Source organism: Quercus robur, chromosome 9 (assembly GCF_932294415.1).
Source record: "Quercus robur chromosome 9, dhQueRobu3.1, whole genome shotgun sequence".
Lineage (NCBI taxonomy): Eukaryota > Viridiplantae > Streptophyta > Magnoliopsida > Fagales > Fagaceae > Quercus > Quercus robur.
Window position 1 is genome coordinate 41,954,850 of NC_065542.1, and position 24,901 is coordinate 41,979,750.

At 40.5% G+C, this 24,901-nt stretch overlaps 1 protein-coding gene and 1 non-coding gene across 2 annotated transcripts; both read right to left on the reverse strand.

The window, feature by feature from the left end:
- Window positions 1-3,607: 3,607 nt before the first annotated feature.
- LOC126698453 (TOM1-like protein 2) lies at window positions 3,608-9,953 on the reverse strand. Its single transcript, XM_050395683.1, has 3 exons — window positions 9,301-9,953; window positions 4,747-5,022; window positions 3,608-4,301 (listed from the first exon to the last, which is right to left on the reverse strand). Exons 1-3 carry the CDS (start codon window positions 9,811-9,813, stop codon window positions 3,858-3,860), a joined length of 1,233 nt encoding a protein of 410 aa, XP_050251640.1. The 5' UTR covers window positions 9,814-9,953; the 3' UTR covers window positions 3,608-3,857.
- Window positions 7,810-7,908, reverse strand: LOC126701328 (small nucleolar RNA snoR99). Its single transcript, XR_007647306.1, has one exon. It is a non-coding gene; the product is annotated as a small nucleolar RNA snoR99 (small nucleolar RNA).
- Window positions 9,954-24,901: the final 14,948 nt, after the last annotated feature.

Consider the following 24,901-nt stretch of genomic DNA (forward strand, 5'->3'; position numbering starts at 1 on the left):
AACTAGTCGCTAATCCGTGCAATGCATGAGAAAGCTATTGCGTATGAAGATTTAAAAAATTCTTTGTTTCTTCCTCTTTGATTGTACATTAGGATTCCAATCTCAAAAATTCTTACCCTTGATATGAAACATTAATTTACTACTTGAAAAATATCAATCAAACTTAAATTTAGTTTACTTGAAATTGATTACAAAAAATTTAGGCTACATGAATGCAATTCATATCTAATTAAATCCATTTCTATAGAAGTGCTCTAACGTCTACTATTATAAGAATTGAATATTTGGTTGTGAAAGGAACGTATGTACTACACATCAGTTTTTTAAGCTCATTGAGCATAAATGTAGAGGGGCTCTTTCTTGTGCATTGATCTAAGAAATCTGTAGAATCCTTATCCCAAAAATGAAAAGAACAGGCCACAGTCATCGACTGGAGGGCAGAGCAAAAAATCACACGTTCACAAAGATTTCAAAGTTCTCAAGATGGAAATTTGACAATATCGCCCCTCAAACATTTTTGATATACATATCATACAACAAATATACTTACCATAAATTACAACCCTCCACGTACATAAAACTTTATACTATGCTCAACCATTTTATCTTCAAAACTTTATAACAGGCATTGCTGCAAAAATTTGGGATGATTCACCTATCATGCAATGAAAACAGAGCTGAAATCTAGAACCACATATTTACTACACTCTTGACAAAGTGACCCTCCTCAGCCAAACAAAAAATCTTAAATGTTTACATCTCAGCACCAACCCAACCAACAAACCAAACAAAGAAAAATATTAAATGTTTCTTATTCACAATTCTGAGATCAAAGCTTTATAAACCCATCAAATTTCCTGTCATGCATGGGCTAGAACACAATTTCAAAAAATTATACAATTGAAACTGGCCCTTGCAGTAATAAAAATCTGATCGTGAAAGAACATTAGAAAATTCTATATTGGTAAGGTAAAAAACATAAAATTAAAGTAAAAATATAAGTAATCATTCTTTAAAGAGACAAAGACCAGGTAGAATTTGATCTTCTATGGTTCAGTGGTTCTCCCTGAGTTCAAGACAAAGCCTAGGTAGAAATAGATTATTATTCTTTTGATATTCTTCCTTGCAATCATTGCACCCTTTTAAACTAAGTTGCAGCTGAAACTGATTAACCAAACTCCCAATCTATCACATGCTCTATAACACGTTGAGCACATGCCTAATTAGCCAGGTCATCTTTTACAAAATTTGACCTGCCAATAACCACCAAAACATCCTCAGACTTTATTTCAATTCCTGGTACAATGCTAACAGCTACCAAGTATCACAATACAGCTCACACTAAGTACAACAGAAGCATAATGCATATAAGCATGTACAACAACAACAACAATGCACAAACTGCAGCACCAGCCATCAGTATAGCAGCACGAGAAAGCATCAAATAGGGCCAAAAAAACCCCTTTCATAGGCCTTTTCTTTTAAAGGGATAGATAATATGCTATACATAAGCAATGGATTTGTGGCAAACTATGATGAAATAAAGTTTCAAGGCCCCAAGGTTTATAAATTAACTACTTAGGTCAAAAGGTAAATTCCCACAGCCATAATCTATATATTATTCTAAAGATAATCACACAGATATATATCTAAATGCCAACAGTTCTATATAAGCAATTTTTTTTTTTTTTTTTTTTTTGGCTGAATTCTATATAAGCAAAATTAAAACTTAAAGAAATCAACAAAGACATGTAAAGAATATAATGCTAGAAATATATCACAACTTAGCCTAAGCCTTGAGTATTATCGATTACCAAAATATTAGTCATCTTTAAATTACAATATCACATAGACACTATTATAACAATACACAGGCTTTGACTAAAGAATAGAACATGCCACAAGCATACATAAATCCAAATCACTTATTAATGTAAAAAAAAAAAAAAAAAAATAGTGCAAATATAATAAAAATAAAAATATAATAATAATAATATGGCAATCCAACAGAGAATTATTCCTAGGCATTAATCAACAAAATTACAACTTCGAATGACATACCACAGAAGCATCAACTCGATTTAAAAAAAAAAAAAAAAAAATTATACCGAGGTTTTCTACAATAAATCCGAATCTAGCGAAAATATTTGGACTGTGAAATACCACCACAAATACCAAAATACTGCAGTATTTGGGCTGCACCAAGGGCGGCTGGGCTATGTTGAGATGGCCATATAAAAATCAATGAAATTTTAGGGCCATCTGGACAGTGGCGGCTCTAGGAATTGTTTTTAAGGGGTCACTAAGAAATTTAAATTATCACAATATTTTTTTTTATACCTTGTTTTAAAGAAAAATGAAATTAGAATTTATTTTTATTGAATAGGTTGGACAAGTTATAAATTTTATTTTTTGTTTTATAATAGGCTTTTTGTTGAATAATTTTTTCACTTCTTGTTGTTTGGTCTTGTCTTGTTTTTGTTTGATTTATATTTGTTGTTATTTGAGCTAATATTTATTGTCATTATTTAAGCTTAAAAAAAAAAAAAAAAAAAAAAACAGGGATTAAGAATTATGTTTGAAGGCAGAATTAATTTTAGTGTAATGCTACGTCCACAACATTTTTACAATAAATCTTATACAAAAAACTGTTATTGGTGGGTAAAAAAATAATATTAGTATTTGGCCCAAATTAAAATCAATAACAACTTACTACATTAGATTTGTTGTAAAATTATTGTAAAAATATTTGAATGCAGTAGCACTACTCTTATATTTGTTGAACCCAAATTTTTGTAATTCTCAAGTTAGGGTGTTTAAAATTTTTATTAGGGTGATCACAATAGATTAATTTAGCATACAATATTTTTTTGGCAAGTGTATATATACATTTTTTCTCAAGTCAGGATGGTCCTAGAACCACCCTAGCTTGCATGTAGAGCCGCCACTACTTTTGGGCTGGGAGCCTGGGACAGAGTACCTCGCGTTGTCAATGAAGCAGGTAGAGATGGATGGAGCTCGAACTAGTGAGAATTGGGGTTACTTTTTACGACAACCATTCAGTTCAATTTGACTCATATTCGATCTCTGTGTTTGAAAGACAGAGAGATTTTGATCGAGTGAACTTGTGTTTGAAAAAGAGTGAGAATTAATCGGGTTTTGTTTTTGGGGAGATGGGAATGAAAGGAAGAGAAAGAGTTTATCAGGCATTTTTGGGAAGGAGAAGGAGATTGGTAGGAGAGAAATAGTGAGAAATAATTTTTTTTTTTTTTTTAAATAATGCTGATGTGGAAAAATATGAGAGCTCCAAATCCTACATGACAAGCTCTAAAGAAGTCAAAAAAAAGTGATAACTATAGTATATATAAATGACCTATTTTTATTTTATTTTTTTATTTTCTATATTTATAAATATATTTATTAGTTAGATAATAAATCTATAATTCAACCAATGAACCACTAGTTAAACTTCGGTTATGATAAGTGATAACTATGGTTAGAAGTATTGGCAAGAGGCAGGAAACACAAATAAAAAATGAGATACCAGTGGCAACACGCAGCTCTAGTACCAGAAAAGTAATTGAATATTAGTGGCACTAGGAAGAAAGATCACAAACAAGTTAGTAGCCCTTATAAAGGTCAAAGATACACCATGCCATGTATATTAGTATGTTTAGGGAATGATTAAATACAATAACCTAAAATTAGATTTTACTCCTCAGTCCTCACCAATTACAATAATTTGATGCTCAAGTCATTGGCAAAAAAGGAGCTATGAGTTAATAGAGGATGTGCCCCCTGAAAAACATTGACAAAGCATACATACAGGCAGAAAAACCACCTCACTACCCACTTCCTCATTTATCATTTATCTTCTCATTGCTTGGTTCAGCACTCTCTCCTTTTGGGAAATCCACCAACTTGTTCTCATTATGAGCTCCTACAAGAGCAGGTGATTTGGCCTCAGATGCATGAGCCTTTTCTGGTAGATTTCCTGCAAGGCTTTGAGCAGCTTCTAACTCACTCTTAGAGGCATCAGAATTCTCAGACAGTTTTCCTCCAGGCTCTTGGCCAGCTTCCAAGTCCTCACAGTTAACAGGATCAGAGTTTTCAGGTTGTTGTTCTCCTGTCTTTTGAGCAGCTTCCAACTGCTCATACTTGGAGATCACCTGCGCAAGCTCATCATGAAGATATAGAGCCTCAAACAGCATCCCTTCATCATCAGTGGTGCTTTCTATAATCGCCTTAATGACAGGCTGCGACTGCTTGCAATTCTCCAACATGCTTATTGTAAGATCTTCCTGCATTAGCACAAGAACTTCTATCAGTTCTCACTTATCTTCCATCTATACACATATCTGGGGATTAAGGTGAGAAGTCACACAACTACTCGATTACAAGGTTAAGTCAAAAAACTTCCTAGCAGGCTAGAACATTTATGACAATGCATTCAAGGTATACGCCATAAAATATAAATACAGAAACACACACATACACAACATCACATAAATCAAAAGAACCCAAACACTGAAAAGATTTTCATCTATATTAGGTAGTTATATTTAGATAAATTGGGGAACAGGACCTCCTCTGAGAACAATGTCATAGAATTGTGCATTTATTTGAAGTTAAAGAGTACAATTTGATGCTTAGAGGAACAGATGAAACTACTGAAATTTTGAGTAAAAAGACAATCTATTTATTTATTTATGAATACTACTTTCTTGTTAGAAGTCAGAAAAATACCTTCAAAGGTTTGGGCTCTGTTTCGGTGTTCAATATGCTGGAGAATAGTTCAAGGCTGTTTCGAGTTACAACAAGATACTCTTTCTTTTCTTCAACGGATAGGATTCTATAACTAAAGGGGAGTGAACTACCTCCTGTGTCATGCATTCCTGTGTCAGGAATAGGGTATCTCTCAGGTGGAGACAGAGGCTGTTGATCATATGATTCCAAGGAATACTGCATGGGAAGTGAATTCCCTTCTTGTACAAGTGGAGGTATGCTTCTTCCTTTCAAGCTCTGTCATAACATCCAGAACAGAGATAGAACATCAATATCTTTAGACACGAGAACTAAGAATGCCATATAACGAAGTGTCAAGAGTCATTAAATTCAGACAGTAATAAATGTAACAAACCAAAAGGCACCATCAGTAATGAGTAAAACGAAGTTGAACATAACTTATACTTTTAAAAGGCCAAGGCAAACACATTTTTGGTCCTGCTTATTATCATTTATTTTCAATTTTTTTTTTAAAAAATTTTTAAAATTTTTATTTTTTTTATTTTTCCTTATCAAGAGAGAAGAAGAGAGGTAGGGTAAAGAAGATTTCAAAAAAAAAGGTTCAAAAGTATCAAAATCCAAGCCAACTGAAAATAAGCTGACCCATTATAGGTTATAGCTTATCTGTTAAGAATGTTTAAACTGTGCAGGAGTCCAGCTGTAATCTAATATGCACTAATTTCTACCACATCTCAAATTTCTTTTGGGTTGGGCCCCATCTGATTGAAATGATGGAAAATAGAGAGAATAGAAAAAATAGGAAGGTTAGAAAAGTAAGAGGATCGAGAAAATATCAATTTTCTATCACGTCTGTTTGGCAGTAGAGATGAAAAAGTGGGCGGATAGAAAATGGATATATATTTTCTTTGTTTGATTGAGAGGAAGAAATATTGTTTATATCCATTTACTGTTTTGCCCTTATTACATAAAATAGAATTGTTCGTTCATTGTACACAAAATAATTATTTAATTATCTTGTAAGAAAAAAATAGTGTAATTAGCTAAATTAGTTAAGATGACACTTTATAACTGTGAACCTATCGCATATTTTATTTTGTTTCTTTACCCATCCACTTTGTTTAGTCCCAAATAAAAAGAAAGTCATTATCCTTACTAATCTCATTGACAATTATCTTTTATTTACACATAAAAAGGAAATTATTGTCCTTATCTTTTATCTATACAGATAATGGTTATTTACACAGCTATCTCATATTTGACACACCTACAATAAAAATGATACCCTTTATTGTACCAACAAAAGCCTACAACTTCTAAATAAAAATCAGAACCCAATGAGCATTGTTAAAAAAACTCTCAAAGCAATCAAAGAATGAACCAAACAAAATGATTATTCTAGAATGGCTATTCCTCATAATTGCTCACTGTGATGCAACGGAACTATGGTAATTACAATCTCAAGATGTGGCAATGCCTATGACCCTCCAACAGAGTGTATGAAGTTGAAATCAATGCTACAGTAATATTGAGATTTGAGAGCAAATACTTTGGTATTGTTACAATTAAGTAGTGCTTCTCCAAGCAGTCACATGCAATACTTAGCCTGTTTTTAATTAATTCAAATCTCAACACCAGACATGGTAAATGGAAAAAGAAAACAAAAAAATGGCTGCAGAGATTATTATGTTAACAAAGCCAAGAAAGGATTGAGCAGCACAAGCTCTCAATCCTAGCAGAGGCGAAAGCTCTTAGGCGACCCTCGCAAATGTTTTGAGAAACAAACCTTGGATTTGTCATCATCAACATTAACATAGAAAATGCACCTATGTCACAGCTTTCTAATTATTATTAGAATAAAAACATATGGTGCTCAATTTCAAACATTAGAAAATCATTTGAACGACAAGTTTCAGTGGCATAATGGAAAGAAAAAAAAATCTATTTAGAAAGGAGTTTTAAACTATAAAAACAATATCACATAGTATGATGAGATAAACACCTCAGACATACAAGGAAGAATTGAAGGAGCACTAGCTCTCTAGCATAGCAAAGGTGAGAAAACTCTAAGGTAGCCACTGCCAAAGGTTTGAGAAACAAGTCTTTGGATTATCATCATATTATATAACAAACTAAATAACTACACCTTTTTATTTTATTTTTTTGGATTGGTAATTTACGCACACACCCAATTGGTCTTGAACCCAAAACCTCACCCTATGCCTTGAACTTAGAATGGGAAGAGAATAAGATGTCATCTTACTAAAAGATAAGACAATAAGATTAACCAATTTGAGAATAAAACTTTTACAATTGTGCGGAAAAATAAGAAATTACTTCAACTAAATTTAAGCAACTTAGCGTTGGGAAATCTAAATAACAAAGAAAAGGACCTGACTAACTAGGAAATTTGATCAAACCACACCATTGCCAATAATGTCTGTATTCTGAGGTGAAGTGGGTAATAATTTCAGACATTCAAGGAATTAATGAGCAACACTAGCTCTCAAGCCCAGCAAAGGCGAAACCTCTTAGATGGCCACTGCAAATGTTAGAGAAAAAAGCCTTTGGGGTTGTCATCATCAACATTTTTCCAAAAACTATAGAAAAATAATGTTCAATTCCAGGTATGACACCTCAGGAACCCACAAAAGAAAGAAAAAATGCTTACTCATAATCTAACAGGTTAAAATAATCATACAATTTTCAGAAAGGTTAAAAACAACACTAAACCGCTGAAAAATCAATGTGCATCAGTGTTAAAGGCCTTAGACATCCAAGGAAGGATTAAAGTAGCACAAGCTCTCAAGACCCATCAAAGGCGAAAGCTCTTAGGCAGCCACTGTGGGATTCTCAATGAGACAAATATTTTACAAGACTGCATATGTAAAGGTTACTACTCAGTATCTAAAAACAATAGCATCTTAATATCTCCATACATTTGCAATCAAAAAAGGATATTTAACATAGCAACAACTATAGGTTCTAGATCATAATGGTATACAAGGTAAATAAACTAATGAACTCAAAGAAGCGAAAATGGAAAGTTAGGAAGTAAGATTGACAGTATGTACCACCCTATAATGATCAGCAAGACAACAAAGAGACAGCTGACAAAGTGATTTAGATGGATTAATATGAGGGGACTTGCTATCCCTGAAGCACTCAGCATACTGCTAAAGGGAATATGTGAAGTCCCCAAATAAAAGGAACACCCCCCCCCCCCCCCCCACCCAAAAAAAAAAAGATATTAACAACATGAAATTCTCATACCAAGGGCTATGCACAGTGATGCATAGTAACCATTGCAAATTCAATTCCTAAACATTTTTTAAATATAAAAATATAATTTACAAGCACCCCCCAACCCCCCACAAAAAAAAAAAAAAAAAAAAAAAAGAAAGAAAGAAAGGAAAAAAAAGAGAGAAAGAGATAGAGAGACCCACATAAGCAAGAATTTTGAGGACCAAATAAAACAAAACATTGTTGAAAAAAACATTGAGCTTGCCAAAACAAACAGACAAACAATGAAACATGTTTGATAAAATGGGTCAATGAGCTGCAACATTATTATGAAGGAGAAGGGTGGTCCTCAAAGCTCCTAGTTCTTTTATGTTCCAAAAATTTTTCCTCTAATGATCTGTGTGCATATCTTGGTTGCAAACAAGACAAATTAAAAAGAGGTACATTAGAGATTTCGTATGATTGCCTTATTTGCCTTTCCATTTTCTCTCCTCCATCAGGCAGATTTGTATTGGTAGGCCCGATGGAAAGCACCGGGTCACACCCTTTTCAGGCCAACCAAATGGAGGAAAAAACCAATCACCTTACCATTTTCTGTCCTCAATTTTCTACCCTCCCCCTTTTCACCTAAACCAAACACACCCTTAGTTTTTAACCGAATACTTAAGAAGATAGATTAGGTTGGCACCGTTCGGAAAATTCCCTGCAGAACTTTCGGGAGAAAGATGCAGGCGACTGGACCCATCAGATAGATGGAACATAGCGTTCAAGTTAATGGTCATATAATCAAACCACGGAAATACAATATGGCCAAATGTACTAATGGACCCAATCAGGAAGCTCTTCATAGCTAAATGGTTGTTACCCAAGTGGTCACTAAACATACCTTACAACAGTTACAGTATTGCAGGGTGCGCCTTTACTCTCACTAATTTTTAGTTGCTATTACTATCTAACACATTAAAATCATAACTCAATGATGTTCACTGAAAAATCACCAATTCAAATCTGAGATTAGCACCTAAAAACCAACCTTGCTAACTGTGCCCCAGGCAGCAACCCCCTAGGTATTTTGCACCCAGAAGTCACCTAGCATTGTTTAACCATTATTCTAACACTCCTCCGGAACCAGACCTTTAATAAGTGAGGCCCAACACGTCCAAATTTCAGCTTTTTAAATAGGGTTTGAAATCAAATTACTTAATAAATTATTGTCCCAAAAGGTTAAGCTGTTAGAAAATAATAAATCTAAGACACGCACAAAAAACCCATTACAAACATGAGAATAGAAAAATCAGCATGAGATAAACTGACCATGTAAGTCTGATGAAAGACAGGTAGATAAGCGAGATCCTCGGACTGCCCCCAAGCCCGAATCAAATCCAAACCCCTTTTCCTATTCCCAAGATGGGTCTGCGGATTCTCTATCATCTTCACCATCTCGTCCAACACTTTCTCAGAAGCCACCTCAGAGAAAACCTTCTCACAGTTCATAGCACAAGTCTCCAACAAATCCAAACTCAGGCTCTGGCTGACCACCGCGCCATTGTTGTTACTCCCAGTCCCAGAAGAGATCTTCTTCTTGATGGCCCTCACGATCTCAGTCCCGCTAATCTCTTCCGCGTTGATCAACTTGCATATCCGCAAGTTGAGTCCCCAGTTGGGACCCATTTCCTCTAGCGTCTCAGAAGTGGCCTCGTCCACCAGTTTCGACTCCGGCGTTGGGGTTTGAAGGATTTCCTTCACTTTTCCGGAGACCATTCGACCCATTTGAGCTCCTTGGTTCTTCAAACGCTCACCCAGTTGCGCTAGATTCAACTTGTCCATTTTTTTTTTTCTCTGTTTCGCAGTGTAGAAAGGAAAAAACGAAATTGTTGAAGCTCTCTAGCACTGAGAGATTTTTTTAAAGCTTTATACTATTGTTAGTGAAATTTAGTTTCTTTTTTGTTAGATTGAGAGAGAGAGAGAGAGACAAGACAGAGATGGGAAATGTCAAATGAATCTAAGATACGCGTGGCTTGGTCTGCCGCCTCACAGTCGTGGATTGTCGTGGGCCCCTTTTTGACACGTTTATTCGGAGACTTTTATCCACTTTCATTTGGTAATAATCTGTGGAATTAACGACTTGCCGCTCTTCGGGCTTGGACTTATCTCCTCTAATCTATTTATAAAACTAACTATATCCATTATTTAAGTAGGAAAGTTACATTATCGACTATAATTATACTCTAAATTGCAATTTACATCTTAAATTTTCAAAATACATAATTAATACCTTAAACTATAACTCGTTTTATTACTTTACACGTCAAATTTTATTGTTATCTTGGATGACATCATATGAAAATACTCAATTATCTTCTCAATCCCTTAAAAATAAAGGAAAAATTATGTTTTATCGCTTTAAATTATATTCGCAACTACACTTTGCACCATCAAATTTTGAATTGATGGGAAGGGTGTAAAGTGTAATACGTATTATAATTTAAGATGGTAATTATGTATTCTAAAAGTTTAGTGTGCAAAGTGTAATTTGAAGTATAATTTAGAATTATAACATGTAATTACACCTATTTAAATAAATCACATACGTAAATGGGTTTGAGGAAAATAACTCCAAACTATTTTTGAGTTAAACTTTTTTTTATTTGATTTATTCTGTTATATCCTACATTGGCAATTTACTGTTTTGTGTAAGTTTCATTTTATCAATGGGATCAACTATTTGCTATTACCAATCAACTTCCTCTCACGGGAAGTGTGAATTGTTTGTTGTTTTCCTATTTGATTTATACTGTTGGGCCCACCACTTGATGTTTACGGTTTTGACTGATTTTCATCGGCTTTGATTTTTTCTGAACCAAGCTAGTGATTGGTTCCTAGTTCAACCGGTCCGATTGGCCGATTCAGTCCGATTTTTAAAATCATAGTCTTAGCAGATACCTTTCACGATATAGGTCTACATATTTTGATTATTGATAAGGGCACCTTAGAAAATAAAATTACCTCAAATAATATATGGGTTTTTTATATTACTATTTTAAAGAAACATATATGGATAATTCAAATTACAGGTTAATATTTGGATCTTCATTTCATATTCTATTTGAAGAATTTAAAAACAATTTACTAATAACTCGAATATTTTCTAAATTTTCGAGTACATAAATAATTTTTAAGGTGATCATTTTAAGCCCTATACTTTAAGGATGTAGTAAATCAAACACAATTTTTTTTTTTCAAATTAACAAATTAAACTTTATAGTTTCAATAAAAATGCCACTGTTGTAACTTGTAACCTTGAGAAACTAGTCTATCACTATATCACAAGTTAATAGCCTATTTCTCATCGCAAGCCAACAAAAGTATGACAGCTTTAAATCAAACTAGTTTATAGCATAATCCACCTTGAGAAGCTTAAATATAATCTAATTTTGTGTTGAATTGTAAGTATGCCTTCTAAACTTGGAACCCAAACACCTGCATCTTTTTGGCCTAAACAAATTCGGGTAAGCCAGCTTGGATATTGACCAAATCATTCGATGTGACATGTGGCCAAGGCCACTGCTCTTGAATGTACAAAACTTAATCATTATACTGTTATACATGGATTGATGAGTGCTCTTAACATTTTAAACTTTGACATTCGTGGAGTGGCAAGATCATAAACCACTCTCAAACAGTACTAGGGGAAAAGATCACCGTCTTGATGCTAGTTATAATCTAGAGAAAAACTTTGTTCCCCATTTCAATGGAGTGCTTAATGAATAGTTTTAATTATTTATATAGTTTAAACAACTTCTTCCATCCCAAAAAACAAATTTCAAAGGAATTTTGTTAGCCCAAATGCTCTTGCCTTCCCCCTTTGTATTTAACATCATTGTTAACTACAGTAGGACAACATAGACATCTCATTTTGCGGCATTTAAATAACCTTTTTTTTTTTCCTAATAAAATATTAAAATTGGGGAAAAAATGGATCATGTTATGTATTTTGAAAAGTTCAAAATTGACCTAGGGCTAAAATATTACCATGTACTAGACTGTCAACCAATTGCCAATATATGGTAGAATCAATATAGGTGGTTCTTACTACGGCGACGAAGAATCAAATTATCACTATAATGCGCATTAAGCTCAACCAAAGTATTGGTAATCTTACTATCTATAAGGCCCACTTGAGATAAGAGGTTGTGGATGTACTTGGATTGAGTTAGATATAAGTCATCAAATGAAGAGATAATTTCAAGGTCCAAAAAGTAGCTAAGATTGTCAAGATCTTTCATCTCAAATCGTTGGCTGAGAAAATCATTGAGTTCTTGAATGCTGCTAAGTTTATCACAAGTAATGATCAGATCATCAACATAAAGAATAAGCAAAATGGTGCCTCTATTGACACAATGAATGAAGGGGGTAGATTCATAGGAACTAGTAAAATAACCTTTATTTGATGGATGAAAAAAGCCAAGTGAAGGCTGCACTTGGACTTTTTCAGTAAAGTCCCCAGTAAGGGAGACATATTTGACACATAACTAGAAGAGGCATCATTGTTGAAAGGCTGCAACGGCCAAGAGAATTCAAAACGATGAGAGACAAGCAATTAGAGCAAAGGTTTATTAACAGTCAATGTCATACTCCCGTGTGAAACTTTTGCTATAAAACAGGTAAATGGGTTTAATCTGGCTATTGAATCACCTTTAATTTATGGTTATGTAGTGTAGAATACAAGGACAACACATGAGGGTGCTATTGGAAAACAAATGGGTAATAATGAATTAAACAAAGGAAAACAATTTATAGGCACGAATCAATGTTGTCCTTAGACAATATTTGCTCCCATCATAAGTGTTGCTAATAGATTACTACAAGCTTGTCCACTCAAGACACAACTAAGATCCGTATTCTACAAGTAGCACTCTTGAAGAAATTCCATGAATTCCTCAATAATGACGTGTCTCACTCAGAACATTTGTAAGTGCTTTTGAAAGCATGAAAAAACTGACACTATTCCTAATTCATGAATACGAAACACTATTAATAGACAATGTGATATAACCCTTTAATAGGCACATTTAGAGACTCTCTTTGGTTGTTTCAAGTCTTAAAAATCATTTCATGGCTTTTTTCTCCAAAAAAATCATTTCTTGGCTCTTATTAGTTGTTGAAGATAACAAAAATTATATTTTGAAAAAAAATTAAAAAATGGTAAGGGGTCATTTGAACGGAAAAAGTTTGGAGAAAAACTTTTCAAACCTCTTATATATTTTTTTATTGAGTGTGAAATATAAAAATCTGATCATTAAATTGCATGTTTCTTATGTTCTTAACAAGCATGTCAAATTTTGTTCAAATCAAATTTACTATTCAATTAATAAACTTATTTGTTATACATAATTTTAAACCACAAAAATTTGAAATTTAAACATTTATTAATAACATAGCAATTGATTTTTGATTTTCTTGAAATTTTACAAATATGGAGGATATAATAAAAGCACATAAGTCAACAGTTATATTTTCAAAATTTAAATCCAATAAAAAATTATTTGAGCAGTTTGAATACTCTCTCGTCAAACTAGGTTGAAGATACCTTTTGAATTCAAGTGGGACTTAGTTCTATTTGAGCAGTTGCTGTTGTTGATTTTTTTTTTTTTTTTTTTTCAAAACAAAGAAAGTCATTTCAACAAGCTGAAAAATAAGATGTAGTAAAAAATCTTGGGGCTCAAACTTTGGAAGGGGGACAAATGAAGACCGAATTCCTTATATTCTTAATTATGAGTAATGACATAAGGGTTTTTCGTATTATACTTTAAATTTTGTCTAGCCTTAAGTGAACACTGAACACAGAGAGAGATTTGATAGGGCAAAAAAAAAAGCAAGCATTTTTCTTGTGTTTTTTTTTTTTTTTTTTTTTTTTTTTAGGAACAAGACCACCCGTGGCTATTTTATTAAGAAGCTAGAAAATTAACAACAATAACAGAATCAATATCTGATGGAGTGGACTCCATCCAGACTAAAAGAGGAAAAGAAATTCTCGCTCTTTGGGCTAAGGCATGTGCTACAACATTGTCTTGCCTTACAGTGTGAGAAAAATAGAGACTCCTTAAGGAACTAGCTAAAAAAATAGTATCCCGAACTAAATGACCAAAGGATGATAACTGATGAGGATAAAATTATGCTAGCCAGCGTGACGGTACATAACTGACAAGAGCGACGGTGAAGACCTAAAAAGGGTGACGGCGCATACTTAACAAGGCCGACGGTGAATGCCTTGTAAGGGTGACGAGACGGTCTTGCCGACAGCATACCTTCGAGGCTGACGGTGACCTAAGGCAAAAGAACACATAAAGCCGAACATCCTGAAGGTCACGGGATAAGTGTAGACTGACGGCGTCAGTCTATGAAACGCTTATTCTACACGTTTACATGTACAAATAAATAACTTGCTCCCCACGTTTCATGGAACCTAAGGACTCCTATATGGAAAGGATCCCGTAAAATACGCCCAAGAAGACTCCGATAAGGAAAAGACTTCTACTCCAAGGAAAAGAGGGTCAGCCCTCTCTACTATAAAAACCCAAGCATCCTCACAAACCAAGGTACGCATAATTTACCCTCTCTAGCACTCTAGAGCAGTGAGAATAAGTCTAACTTGACCTTCGGAGGGTGTTTGGCCGGTACCACACCGGTACCCCCTGCTAGGTTACTCCTTTTCGTTGTGCAGGTGCCATTCGCGATCGTACGAGGGACGTGTGACTCACTGGTGGGCAAATCTCCGGTATCATCAGTTGGCGCCGTGTGTGGGGAATCGCTTTAGCACGTTCTCGCTTTCAAGACAAGAGAGTTACATGGTACTCACTCGCTCAATGGCGACCAACAACGACATTCAAGAAGAAGAAACTCCTACAACCGCGCTTGAAAGACAGGTGAGGACGCTCGCCGCCGCCGTGGAGCGCCTCACAAAGCAAAATCACGACCTAGAAGAGCAACTGAGACAGAAGAATGCAGCTCCCAACAACCAAGGAGCAGAGCAGGAAGGAACCAGCGCTGACAGGAGAAACCAGGAAGGACCCCAGGCCAGCAACGCCCCGAGCAAACCTGAACGACAGAACACGAGCATCCCCTCCCTCGCGGAAACCACTCCGCCCCTCGTTCTCGCGGAGATGCAAGCCATGAAGGAACAAATGGAGGTTATGATGAATGCTCTCAAGGGACGAGTATCGAGCGACCTTGACGACCTTGTCAACCGAACGGACTCACCGTTCACCACTACCGTCAACTCCTACCCGTTGCCAAGCAAGTTCCGCATGCCGCAGATAGACAGTTATGACGGGGTCAAGGACCCACTGGACCACCTGGAGACCTTCAAAACCCTAATGCACCTTCAAGGAGTAGCGGACGCCATCATGTGTAGGGCCTTCCCTACAACGCTAAAGGGCGCGGCAAGAATTTGGTTCAGTCGACTGGCCCCAAACTCCATCAGCACCTTCAAGGAACTCAGCGCTCAGTTTACCGCACACTTTATTGGAGGCCATCGGTACAAGAAGTCTACGGCTTGCTTGATGAGTATGAAGCAGCGAGAAGACGAAACTCTAAAAGCCTACATCTCCCGTTTCAATAAGGAGGCGCTCTCGATCGACGAAGCTGACGACAAGATACTTGTCGCGGCATTTACAAATGGTTTGAGGAAGGGCAAGTTTTTGTTTTCCATATACAAAAACGACCCAAAAACCATGTCAGAAGTACTTTATCGTGCCACAAAGTATATGAACGCTGAAGATGCACTCTTAGCTCGGGAAGAGAGGCCTAGAAAAAGAGAACGGCAGGAAGACGGTCGGCAGGACCAAAGCCGAAAGAAGGCAAGAACCGCGGACCGAAGGGACGAAAGACGCCCTAAGCCCCTGGGGGGAAGGTTCACAAGCTTCACTCCGCTAACAGCCCCGATAGATCAAGTCCTCATGCAGATCAAGGACGAGGAATCACTGACGTTCCCAGGAAAGCTGAAGAGTGACCCCAACAAACGTTCACGAGATAAGTACTGCCGATTCCACCGCGACCACGGCCACGACACAGCAGATTGCTATGACCTCAAGCAGCAGATTGAAGCCCTTATTAGACAAGGAAAGCTGCAGAGATTCGTTAGCAAAGAGAGGGCGGATCCCCCCGCACAAGACCAGCACCCCCGACGGGACAATGAGCGACCAAGGCCCCCAATTGGGGATATAAGGATGATCGTAGGAGGGATAACCGCTGCCGGGTCATCCAAGAAGGCCCGTAAGACCTATCTCCGGATGATACAGAATGTTCAACTGACGGGAGCCGTGCCGAAGATAGCAAGAAGAGAAGGTCCCGTGATCGGATTCTCAGAAGAAGACGCACGACGCCTTCACCATCCACATGACGACGCACTCGTCGTCAGCTTGCGTGTAGGAGATTACAATATGCACCGGGTGCTCGTCGACAACGGCAGTTCAGCAGATATCTTATACTACACCGCGTTCCAGCAGATGAGGATCGACAGGGGGCGACTGATCCCAACAAATGCCCCGCTTGTCGGCTTCGGCGGGAGCCGAGTATTCCCACTGGGCGTAGTCACCTTATCCGTAATTGTGGGTGATTACCCCCAACAGATAGCCAGGGATGTGACATTCTTGGTTGTTGATTGCTCATCAGCCTACAACGCTATCCTCGGGCGACCCACGCTCAACTCATGGAAGGCAGTAACCTCCACCTACCACCTGATGATTAAGTTCCCAACTGACTACGGAGTAGGGGAGTTGCGCGGGAATCAGATGGCCGCACGCGAATGTTACGTAGCCATGATGGAAATGGAGGATCAGGTTCAGACTTTAAGTATAGAAGAGCACCGGACGGTAACGGAGCCGGTTGAGAAGCTAGAAGAAATACCCCTTGACAATTCCGATCCTGGCCGAACGACCAAAATCGGAACGCTCGCTAACCCCACGACCCGTCAAGAGCTCATAACATTCCTTAGACGCAATCAAGACGTATTCGCATGGGGTCATGAAGATATGCCAGAAATAGATCCTTCAATCATGGTGCATAAGCTGAATGTGTCGCCCGCCTTTTCACCCGTCAGACAAAAGAAGAGGGTGTTTGCCCCGGAGCGAGACCGAGCCATAGCAGAGGAAGTCAGAAAGCTACGGGAAGCAAGCTTCATCAGGGAAGTGTATTATCCCGACTGGTTAGCAAATGTAGTAATGGTGAAGAAAGCAAGCGGGAAATGGCGGATGTGTGTGGACTTCACCGACCTTAACAAAGCCTGCCCCAAGGATAGCTACCCCCTACCGAGGGTCGATGTCCTAGTAGACTCCACGGCCCGACACCAGTTGCTGAGCTTCATGGACGCTTTCTTGGGATACAACCAAATCCGAATGCACGAAGCCGACCAGGAGAAAACGTCGTTCGTAACCAGCCAAGGCCTATTCTGTTACAAGGTCATGCCCTTCGGCCTAAAGAACGCAGGCGCAACGTACCAAAGGCTCATGAACAAAATGTTCGCGCAACAGATTGGGAGGAATGTCCAGGTCTACGTGGACGACATGCTAGTTAAGAGCCGGAGGGAGGAAGATCATCTAGGAGATCTCAAAGAAACATTTGATACACTCCGCTCCTACAATATGAAGCTCAACCCAGGGAAGTGCGCCTTTGGAGTAACGGCAGGAAAATTCTTGGGATTCATGGTGTCTCAAAGGGGAATCGAGGCGAACCCGGATAAGATCCGAGCCATTATGGAAATGACACCGCCAAGAAGTGTAAAGGAGGTACAGAGCCTAAATGGGAAAATAGCGGCACTTAACAGGTTCGTGTCGAGAGCAACGGACAAGTGTTTGCCCTTCTTCCGGACATTGAAAAAATCCTTTGAATGGACCAACGAATGCCAGCAAGCGTTCGAAGAATTAAAGATTTACCTCTCCTCTCCACCGTTGTTGAGCCCGTCGCAGCCAGGGGAAGAACTTTTTCTCTATCTGGCCGTCTCCCCCGCAGCTGTTAGCGCAGCCTTGATGAGAGAAGAAGAAAGAGTGCAAAAACCCGTGTACTACGCAAGCCGAGCGCTTCGCGGTGCCGAGGAAAGATACCCGCCGATGGAAAAACTTGCCTTCGCATTGGTTACGGCAGCCCGAAAGCTTAAACCGTACTTCCAAGCTCATACGGTAAATGTCCTGACTGACAAGCCTTTACGGCGAGCAATGAGCAGCCCCGAGGCCGCGGGCCGACTGGCATTATGGGCGATCGAGCTAAGCGAATTTGACATTCAGTATCGTCCGCGGAACGCCATCAAGGGACAGGCTGTCGCCGACTTTATAGCTGAGTTCACCCATGACGAGGACCAGGGGGCAGCAGAGTCCCCTCAATGGAGCATACATACGGACGGATCATCCAACAGGCAAGCCGCAGGGGCCGGCATTGTATTGCTATCACCCGAAGGAGACGCCCTTGAATGTATGGTCCGTCTAAACTTTCCCGCCACCAACAATGAATCAGAATATGAGGCTCTGATAGCAGGACTCGACCTCGCCAAAGCAGCGGGAGCCGCAAGGGTAGTCGTCTACTGCGATTCACAGGTCATCACCAACCAAATAAATGGAGACTACGAGTGCAAGAGCGAAAAGATGAAGAAGTACCTTGATGAAGTAAGGGCAAGAGTAGGCAACCTAGAAGCCAAAATCATCCAGATTCCCAGAGAGGAAAACGAGCGAGCAGACCGTCTCGCCAAGGCCGCCTCAGCAGAACGAATGATCGTCCCTGGTAATGTACTCTCCTTCGTACAGCTATCCCCGCTGATAGATATCAGTGACGTGCAGGAAATATGCTCCGACAGCAGCTGGACAGCGCCGTTAGTCGCGTACCTAAAAGACGGCATCTTACCAGACGAGAAGGAAGCCGCAAGAAAACTTAAAGTTCAGGCGGCGAGGTTCGTCCTGATAAAAGACATCCTGTACAAGAGGGGTTTCTCTCGACCATATCTAAGATGCTTGGGTATGGAAGAGGCAGACTACGTTATGAGGGAAGTGCATGAAGGAATCTGCGGAAACCACTCAGGGTCCAGATCGCTGGTACACAAGCTTGTGCGAGCAGGTTACTATTGGCCCACCATGCAGAAGGATGCCGAAGCCTACGTCCGGGCCTGTGACAAATGCCAAAGGTTCAGCAATATCATTAGACAACCAACCGAAGAGCTGACCCCGATGACGGCCCCGTGGCCGTTCGCACAATGGGGGTTAGATATTATGGGACCGTTCCCTACAGCTATGCGGCAGCTGAAATTCCTGGTAGTAGGCATCGACTATTTCACGAAATGGGTGGAAGCTGAAGCTTTAGCCACGATTACTGAAAAAAACGTTCGGAGCTTCGTCTGGAGATGCATCGTATGCAGGTTTGGCATTCCTAGAGTCTTTGTCTCGGACAACGGAAGACAGTTCGACAACGATCATTTTCGGGACTTTTGCTCACAGTTGGGAATAAAGAACCACTACTCCTCCCCCGCCCACCCACAAGCTAATGGACAGGTCGAAGTCACAAACCGATCCTTGCTCAAGATCATCAAGACTCGGCTTGAGGGGGCAAAGGGTATATGGCCCGAAGAATTGCCAAGTGTACTATGGGCATACAGGACGACGGCAAGAACACCCACAGGAGAGACACCGTTTCGCCTGGCGTACGGAAGCGAAGCAGTCATCCCGGCCGAAGTTGGACTCGCAAGCTACAGGGTACACAACCACGATGAGAGCAGAAACGATGAGGCTATGCGACTACAGCTCGACCTAGTGGACGAGATCAGGGCAGCAGCAGAACAAAGGCTCGCTAGGTACCAGGATTGCATGGCCAAATGCTACAACTCTCGGGTCCGACACAGAGACTTCCAAGTCGGAGACCTTGTTCTTAGAAAAGTCATGGGCGCCGCTAGGGACCCTACCCAAGGGAAACTCGGCCCCAATTGGGAAGGTCCTTACCGAGTTTCGTCGTGGCAGAGAAAAGGTACTTACCACCTTGAAACATTGGAGGGACAGAAACTACTACATCCATGGAACACCGAGCACCTACGGAAGTACTACCAATAGGAGCAGCAGCATGAAGACCAACTTCTTTTTTATTTTTTCAACAAATTATAGTTTAACTCCTCAGATTTATCATTTATTTTAGTTTTTTCGCAACAACTTTTTTAGCCCAAGGGGCAGGATTTGGTTTTAATTACTTTCATTTAAATGCATGGCAATAAGAGGAGTTTTATTCAAAAAATTGCTGAAGTGTATTTTCCTTCCGACGGTCCACTAAGTTTGCAGCCCAAAAACGACTAAGTCCATAACACAAGGACTAAAGAAAAAGCCGACGGTCCAATAAGATGGAGTAACCATCATAGGGCCCAGGCCTTAATAGCTGACGGACTTATGAAAGATACCAAAGCATCAAGGCTAAAAAGCCAAGAAAACAGTGGTCCAAAAAGGTTAAAAAGCCGACGGATCGACAAAGATGTCAAAAGACATCAACGCCTAAAAAGCTGACGGTCTAAAACGATATCCAAGGCCAAGGCCAAAAGGCTGACGGCCTGAAAAGGCCAAAAGGCTGACGGCCCGAAAGGCCAAAAGGCTGACAGCCCGAAAAAGCCAAAAGCTAAAGGGCTAACGATGCAACAAGATAGAATAACCATCATAGGACAAGGTCCTCAAAACTGACGGACCGACAAAGAAGACAAGGCAACACTTGTAAACCGACGGTAAAAAAAAAAAGGCTAACGGTCAAAAGAGGTTGACGGCCCTAAGAAAGGCGCGACCAATCAAAAAATGTAAACCGACGGTCATAAAACCGACGGGGTTTTTAACAGCTTAAAGAGCTGACGTGTTCCAAGCAGACGGGAATTTCCAACAATTTCATATAAAATAGAGATAAAAGCGACGGAAATGAAATACACACATAAACGACGAGGGCACTTAAACATTACAACTGTTTAAAACTACAACTGTTTAAAAAATTACAACTGTTCTCCAAAAAACCGTCTAAAGATTACAACTATTTTCAAAAAAATTTTACATAGCCATGGTTAAGCAGGTGGAGCGTCAGCAGGATTTCCGTCAGCCTGATGGTCTTCAACATCCACGATAACGGTTGGAGAATCTGAAGCTGTAGGATTAGCAGCAGGCTGAGCCAGGACTACCGAGCCGTCATGCTCCGGAGTAGGTTCTGGCTGAAGAGAGACGTCGTCTCCATCATCCATTGAAATCCCAGATAAGTCCAACTCCGGGAAGGCCGACGCGACCTGTCGAAGGCAGTCATCGAACCCAGTGCCGTAATATTGACCACATGAGTCGATAAATGACTGCGACGTTTTGAAGTTTCCAATCGCGTCAGCCCCCGCCGTCTGTAACTTCTCCTCCAGAGCCGTCACCTCTCCTTGGAGCTTGACGTTCTCGCCACTGACCGTCGTCAGTTTCTCCTTGACTTCCTCCAGCTCCTGGTTAAGGAGACGGACGGCTTCCTTATACTGAGCCTGCTGATTCAGCAAGTTCTTGTTATGGCTGCGAACTCGACTGACGACCCCCTCCTTCGCCACGCAACGGTCACGGAGGGCTTTGACACGAACCAAGGCCTGAAAGAGCGTATCCGTCAGATAAAAAGTACGCCAAAACAAGATACGGCATGTTCAACCCAAAAATGTGAGAAACTTACCCTGGAGAGATCAAAGAGGGCCGACGCCCCTAAATCCTCCGTCCCTACTTGATCACAGTGCTCCATGTCCGTCGGTTTTATCAGGGATTCAACCTCCCCGACGGCATATTCTTTGTGGGTTAGGAGACGGCACGGACCCTCAGTGACGGGACCAGCGGAAGTCATCACCCCCTTTCCCGCACCATGGCCAGACGTCGGAGGGGACTTTTCCTTCGATGGTTCGACTGACGGAGTGACGGCAGGCTTTTTTGAGGGACGGCTGTCACTCCCGTCAGGTTTCCTCTTCGCCACTTTGGCGACGGCCGTGGGGGTTGACGAGGCTTCCCCCCCTGCTTCCTTGGCCTTCCTCTCCTCCTTCTGACGAGCTGCGGCAGCCCGTATCCTTTGCTTCGCAGAATCCATCTCTACAACACAAAGAAAACACTTTAGGAAAAGTGACGGAAAGAATGAAACTGACGGCAAAATAAAAGTATACTTACGACGTCGCGCAAACTCCTCCAACCTAAGAGCTTCCGCTGACGGATCTGGGCCCCCACAGTATAAATGGAGGGTGTCAAGGGTGATCAAATCCCTGCACTTACGGTCCTCCAAAGGAATTTCTAGAATCCGATGGATGAACTCCTCCTGCTCGTCAGTTATATGCGGACGGGTATAAGCTGGAAAAAGAAAAAAATAATAAGTGTTAGCACCGTCACTTCAAAAAAAACGCACGAGCCTCATGGGTGACGGGATTAACCTGAATCCTTGACAAAGGCCCAGGTATTGTCAAAGTAACCACTGGGCATCGTCGCCCACTCCTCCTGACGGCACACCCAGTCCGTCCCTTCAACGAAAAAATACCTACTCTTCCAGTTCCTATTTGAGTCAGGCATATCTGACACTAACCGTAGCCCTTTCTCTCGGGCATTAAAATGATAAGTCCCCTTAGACGAGGCAATGTGATGAGGCCTATAGCAATAAAAAAATTCTCCGAGTGTAAGCTGACGGTGCCCTCCACTAAAGCTGCCCCACAGGATTTCAGCTCCTATAAAAGTCCTCCAGGCGTTTGGGGCAACCTGGGTGACGGATATTCCAAGGAAGTCAGCTAGTTGACGGTGAAGAGCCGTCAACGGTAACCTCAGGCCAGCAGCAAACATGGCATCATACATGCCGACGTCCGCTGTCCGCCCGGAGTAACACCTCTCACCCTCTCTAGGGAGACGGAGGGGGATGTGGTCTGGGATTTGATAACGGATCCGTAACTCCCTAAAAACTTTACCACTCATCCCAGGCAAAAATCTGTTGACGGCCCAATCCTCAGGAAGAATGAAGGGACGGTTATCTACGGTACCCTCCGAGGTTCCTTCACTGGATCTCTCCTCCCCGTCACTATTCTCTCCGTCAATATCCATTCCACCCCCGTCATTTTCATCCCCTCTTCCCTCATCATCTCCCTCAGCAAAACTCTCATTGCCGTCAGGAGATTGGGCTGACGACTCTCTCTCTGACGGGAGGGAGAAGTCTGACTCGTTTCCGGAACCAAAGGTCTCGTCGTAGCTCGCTCCTTCGCGGACTGACGACTCGTCACAAGACGCGTCACTCGACATCTGACTACCTACAAGTGACGGGTTCAAACTAAGTACCTAGGCTGACGGCCTCACTAATGAGGCAAAAATAAAAAGGAGAAGGAAGGAGAGAGGATGAAAACTTACCGGTATGGAAGCCTTCTGGACGGCTACAGCAACGGATAAGCTGACGGAAGTTAAGCTGACGGAAGGTGAGCGACGGTCTGTCTCTCCACAAGTTCAGCAAGGATGAAATAGTGAAAAAATGACTGGAAACGCTGTTTATATATGGAAAAAATGGCGCGGAAGACGAAGCGACGTCTCGTCAGAAGTGAGGCCAATGGGAACGAGCCACCTGTCCAAGGCATTAAATGCTCAGATCCACGCAAACGATGTTTCTGCCTCTTTTGAAAACAAACTCCATAGCCCGTCAGTACAGAGGGTGACGGAGTTATGGAGTAGGGGGCAAATGATGAGGATAAAATTATGCTGGCCAGCGTGACGGTACATAACTGACAAGAGCGACGGTGAAGACCTAAAAAGGGTGACGGCGCATACTTAACAAGGGCGACGGTGAATGCCTTGTAAGGGTGACGAGACGATCTTGCCGACAGCATACCTTCGAGGCTGACGGTGACCTAAGGCAAAAGAACACATAAAGCCGAACATCCTGAAGGTCACGGGATAAGTGTAGACTGACGGCGTCAGTCTATGAAACGCTTATTCTACATGTTTACATGTACAAATAAATAACTTGCTCCCCACGTTTCATGGAACCTAAGGACTCCTATATGGAAAGGATCCCGTAAAATACGCCCAAGAAGACTCCGATAAGGAAAAGACTTCTACTCCAAGGAAAAGAGGGTCAGCCCTCTCTACTATAAAAACCCAAGCATCCTCACAAACCAAGGTACGCATAATTTACCCTCTCTAGCACTCTAGAGCAGTGAGAATAAGTCTAACTTGACCTTCGGAGGGTGTTTGGCCGGTACCACACCGGTACCCCCTGCTAGGTTACTCCTTTTCGTTGTGCAGGTGCCATTCGCGATCGTACGAGGGACGTGTGACTCACTGGTGGGCAAATCTCCGGTATCATCAATAACAACATATCTTCATTGCATAGGGCCTTGATACCAATTTTTGAATTGCCTTCGAAATGGGATTTGATGTAAGCCGATTTCATGGACAAAACTGATAGCACGTCTAGCTGCCATCATTTCCAGAACCTCAACAGAATGTGATTTCTGTATTTTTTTAGCCATAGCTGCAATAACCTATCCAAGTGAGTCTCGGACCGTAATCCCAGTCCCTGCATCATCATTTTCATTGAACATAGCACCATTAAAATTCGTCCTAAATTCACTTGGTTTAGGAGGCACCTAATTCTATTTCCTTGCATTTTTTGATCTTCGGGGGATAGCTTGATTGGCGGTAAAGTCTTGGAGGAATTTTTTTTGTTGCTACATTGTGGACTAATAGAGTTGCCACCTAGATTAGATCTAGAAACCATAAATATAACGCCCTTACGTGGAAGGACTAGTCTTACTATCAGAGTATAGGTTCAGAATTTAGGCACCCAACCCTACTGACTCGTGGGTCGGCTTTTAGTAATTGTGTCTTAGGTCTTAATCTCATTAAAGGCTCATTCAATATTGTTATCTATACTCACACACACACTAACATAC